The 5137-nt window shown below is 38.9% G+C and overlaps 1 protein-coding gene across 1 annotated transcript; it reads right to left on the bottom strand.

Annotated features, from left to right (window-relative positions):
- Positions 1-3479: 3479 nt before the first annotated feature.
- On the bottom strand, positions 3480-4979 carry LOC118803916 (prostate stem cell antigen-like). The gene is made up of 3 exons (XM_036564455.1): positions 4896-4979; positions 4252-4356; positions 3480-3726 (listed from the first exon to the last, which is right to left on the bottom strand). Exons 1-3 carry the CDS (start codon positions 4942-4944, stop codon positions 3557-3559), a joined length of 324 nt encoding a protein of 107 aa, XP_036420348.1. The 5' UTR covers positions 4945-4979; the 3' UTR covers positions 3480-3556.
- Between the last annotated feature and the right edge of the window lie 158 nt (positions 4980-5137).

Here is a 5137-nt window from a genome sequence, read left to right as displayed (position 1 = left end):
TGGAGGAGGAGCGGAAAGAACTGCTGGTGAGTTGGAGGAAGGAATCCTAATATGGTGGAGTCAGCATGAGGCTCTTCGTGAGGTGCCAAGGCTTTGAATTTATGAAACTGAAAACAAGAGAGACAGTCAGCAATAGCATTTGAATGGCCTGGGATGTGAATGGCTCAGAAAATTAATTGATAGGACAGAGTTCCAGGTAAGGCAAAGTAGGACAGGCATGGAGTGTTCGAGGCCAAGGAGAAGCAAACCAACAAAGCCTATTGAGGGAGCTGCGTTGGTGTATGCTTGCAGATCTTCAGGGATGGAAATGGCGTCTTCATAGAAAAAAGAGATGCTGTTCCAGTGCTGGAGGAGCAAGAGCCAGAAACAGAGCTCCTTGATACATGCATCATCCAGGGACAGTGAGGCGGTGGAGTGAGGGAACTGAGGAGGTGACGCTGAGGAGGTGGGAGATAATAGAGCATCCTTGCGCTTTGCACAAGAAGGGAGAGGAGCTGAAGCTTTGAGCAGCGAGGCTAAAGCACAAATTCTGACAGGGTGGTGGTAATGCGTCCTAACTTATTGGGTGGAAGGGAGGCCTGAACAAAACTGAGTCTACCTGAATGCCGAGGAACTTGAGTGATGTAGATGGGCTCGCTGTCTTCTCCCCCCTCCCATCCTCCACATGTTCTACAGGGGGACTGTGGAGAGCAACTTGAGCAGCTGCATCATCAACCTGGTTTGGAAAATTGCTGTGCCTCTGCCCACACTCTACAGCAAATAGTGAGGACAGCTGAGAAGATCATCGGGGTCTCTCTCCCCTCCACCACGGACATCCACACCACACGTTGCATCCGCAAAGCCACCAGCATTGTGGACGACTACATCCATCCCTCACACAGACTTTTTTCACTGCTGCCGCCTGGACACTGCATTTAATCATGTGCCAGAAAGATACATACAACTGAAAAACTGCAAATATACAAAAAGATCACCAAAGAGTAAGTTTAAGAGTAACCAACAATCACAACCAAAGGCGTGATATCCAACAAAAATTTAGACCAAGTAAAGGCAAAATCAATCATTCCGGGTTTTCCCAACAAGAAGCAGCAGTTACATTCTGGCGCCTCAGGCACCATTTAACCGTTAAATGTGTGACCGTTTGCTCAAACTGTCCGCGGCTCAGTCAGAATTGCACAATTACCACCAGGCCAGTTAAAGACCGCAATCTATGGTTCATTTTGTGCGGATTGACTGAAGCCTGTAGTGAAATTGTAGCGAAAATGACTACATTCAAAATCATACAAATCACTACAGCTATTAGCTACATTTCATAAAACTGTAGCAACTACAGCTACTAGCTACAAAAATTTGTAGTTAGCTACAAAAAGAAGCGCGCTACTTAGCTACTCCCCCATCCCTGGATCTAATCTGCTATATTCCTGTGTGTTGCCTCGTCACATACAATTTGTGGAAACAGCAACAGGCGAAGCACTCCAGATGTGTATCTTTGCTCTGCAAGTTGATATCTGATATGATAATCAAATACAGATCAAACTATTTCAGCACTTTCAACAGTTCAACATTGTATTCACTTACTTTCACTTTGAGAATCAACAAAGCATGTAACTTGAGTAGGGATGCCTACAAGTGTAGAACATGCCAGCATGCATCCTGCCTTGCAAAAACAAATAAATTTCTGTTCACCTGAATGTATGTATATTAAATTATTATGTGTTAAATACTATGTTTAATTATTTCAATACAAAATAATTTGTCACTAATTTGTGATTTTTCTTTTTTTTAAATATACTGAACTTATACACATGCAAAAGTGTAACAAGATGGAATAAGAATTAAGTAGACAGATAAACAAGTACAAAAAACAGTTGTTTACAAAAAACACCATTGCGTGAGAGAGAGAGAGAGAGAGAGAGACCTTCAGAGTCCCCACCATATAGTACATACAGTACTAAATAATCTCATTCTGAACAGATGTGGGGGTCTCATCAAGCCCCAAACTACAAGACTGCAGCGAGTCAGCAGACAGCAGTGCCGTCCAGCAGACAAGACAAATAAATACAGTGATTATTTATTTTGTCCACTAGATGGCGCTGATCTCCTGCTCCACTGTTTATTGACTCTGTACTGGCTCCATCAGATAAGTGACATAGCAGCTGACTGGGGACCCTTAACAACTTCACTGTACCGTTATGTTGTGTAATAAGAGGGGAAAAATGCTGGTTTATGATGTGTCAAATTAAAAAAGTACAAACCTGGAGCTGAAAATGTGGAGATTTTTTTCTCTTGACGCCTCTTAATTTTACAGAGAGCTCAGATTAATTTGGGATCCAAAAGGCAAAAAAATTATTACAGTTGATGAGACCGAGATGTTCTCCTCGAGGAACCTCTGCACTGAGAAAGATGGTTCGGTTCTTTAGTAAAGTTCCTCAGTAAAGACACTGATTCCATATAGAACAAGGAACACTCAAAGAACCATTTGAATGCTTAAATAGTTCTTTGCATGGTGAAACGGTTCTTCTGATTGATGGAAAATGTGTTGTATATGGTTCTATTTTAAACCTTTTTGAAAATGGTTCTATATAGCACCAAAAAGGGTTCTGCTATAGTTATGATGTCAAGCTTCTAACAGTAGAAGAACCATTTTTGGTGCTACATATACAACACATTCATCATCAATCTGAGGGACAATTTCACCATGCAAAGAACCATTTAAGCATGCATGGGAGTGTTCTATATGGAACCACTGTCTTTACTAAAGACCGTTTGAAGAACCATGTGTTTTAAGAGTGTAGGACAGACGGTGCGAAACATCAAGGACCATAACGGCTCTTTTTAACCTTAATTTTCAAAAGCTTTACCTACATAAAGCAGATTAAAAGCTCAAATATTATAACTTGGACATGATCAGGGTGGAGTCTCAGTATTTAATGCTTGTACGGTGCTGCCCAAGTGAGTTCAGTACTGTACAAAAAGTTCTGTCATTCAACACCAAACTTCAGTATGTAACTGATAAGTTCAGACGTATCAGCCTCTGATGCTGCTGATTGGCTGAACTACGTTCCACATTCTGCATGAGTACTGAGTTCAGTACTGATACTGAAACATTCTGAATCAGACTTAGATCTGACGTATATTGTAGAAAATAGTATATTGCTCTGTTTTTATAAGTAGATGTACCTACAGCTCATGTAAATAAAGTTAACTACTTTTATCAAACTCATCACCCACATGAACAGAGTCTGATCACTGACTTCACTGCTTTACCAGACTGTTTGAAATGAATGATGTGTGGATCTCAGATTAAGTGTAAAGTAGATTCTTATTATTTCCTTTTGTTTTATATAGTTACACAAATTGTCTTCTGTGTTGGTTTTATGGGACAGTCTGTTTATTTCTTCAGTTCAAATAGAAATACAAACAGAAATATTCAGAGTAAAACTACACTCTATTCACCTCCACACTGTTTATTGACAGTTCGGTTACAGAAAATGCTCTTACAGTAACTTTCATAAAGCACACACACATCACTACAGAGTGCAGCTGAGCAGAGAGTTCAGATGAAGAGGGTGGAGATCAGAGGAACCAGCATGATGAGGAGACTCAGTTTAACCCCCTCAGCACTGTTACACAGATCAGTGGCACAGCACTTCATACTTTTATTTTCTTCACACTTAGCCTGGGTTGTACACCCTTTCGTAATGGTTTTCTGGCCACCGCTTTCCTCTGAGAGAGAAAGAAAGAGATCAGAAAACATGATCACATGTAAAAGTGTATTTGCATGAGAAAAAAACATCTGAAACATCTCATTCCTACATCAAAAACTTGTAGTCATGTGAAAATTTACCTTGTGATCACATTATTTACATGTTTACTTGTCATACAGCATTAAGTTGTGACAGCTAAGATATTCTGCAGAACTTAATGTGCATTATTCTTACGGCTCATTGAAACTATATTCAACATTTACTGCATTAGTGATAAATATTTACTGACTTTGTGATGAATTACAAATAGGCAGATTTAGAGATGATCCAGCCTCTGCTTCAACTCAGTATCATAGAATACATATTTTCAGTTTAATATAGATAATGTTTCATTTGACACCTGATGTCAAGAAACATCAGCTCTATAATTTTGTTTAGATTTCATACAAATGACAAACTTTACTGCTTACAACTTTTCACACAAATCGGCTACAACAAACAAACAGCTGTAGAGTCTTAGATGAGGTTAAGCTTTATTTCTTACTGGTTGTGTGACAGCGATCTTCAGAAGAAGTACAATTCACAGGTTTAAGATCACATGTTGGCCTGTCACACTCATAACACTGCAGAGCTGCAGAAGGCTGTAAAGCTTCACAGATAAACAAACAAACAATGAACTGGGAATCTAAATAAACAAAATACACAGCAGGACATGCTTTATTAGCCTTTTCACAGGATCACAAACACAGAGTGAAAAAGCGAATCATAAATAAAGGAGCAAAAATAACATTTAGTTTTTCAGTGTCAGACTTTCAGACTGTTACTGACTTTTCTGTCCTACAAGAAAAACAGACCCTTAAAAAAAGTGAATGGTCAAAAGGCTGATGATATTTTGCATTATTTATTACTGATCAATTTTCATTTGTCTGAAGCTTAAATTCCCACTAACACTCTGCACAACATTACAGGTACACCGTGACTGCTGATATTTAGTTTCTACAGGATTTAAGATAATATTCCGATAAAGAAAAACTGCATTGTAAAACATCAGCTGTAAAATGTTCTTCAGAAAACTTCAACTTCACATTGACAATCACAAAATGACTTACAATAAAACAGTAACAATATTCAGTAACTAATAATAAACAATTGAATTGTAATTTACAGCCACAGTGTATGACTTTGTACCTTCTGAAAAAAGCATGTAGACGAGCATCAGAGTGACCAGCGTCTTCATTGTTGGTGAGTTTGAGAAGTTGAGAGTGTGATGGAGAGATGAGATTGAACTTCATTTATATAAAGTTCTGAGAAGGTGTGGATTTGAAGGCACTGTTCCTGTTTACAGCTCTCCACTGTTACAACATCACCTGCATTCTTTAGTCTTGTGGTTTTAAAGCCACATTTCAAAAGCCTTACATTGAACAACATGT

Source organism: Colossoma macropomum, unplaced genomic scaffold (genome assembly GCF_904425465.1).
Source record: "Colossoma macropomum unplaced genomic scaffold, Colossoma_macropomum, whole genome shotgun sequence".
Lineage (NCBI taxonomy): Eukaryota > Metazoa > Chordata > Actinopteri > Characiformes > Serrasalmidae > Colossoma > Colossoma macropomum.
Note: the sequence above shows the minus strand (reverse complement) of the source record. Positions and strands in the feature narration are given on the sequence as shown.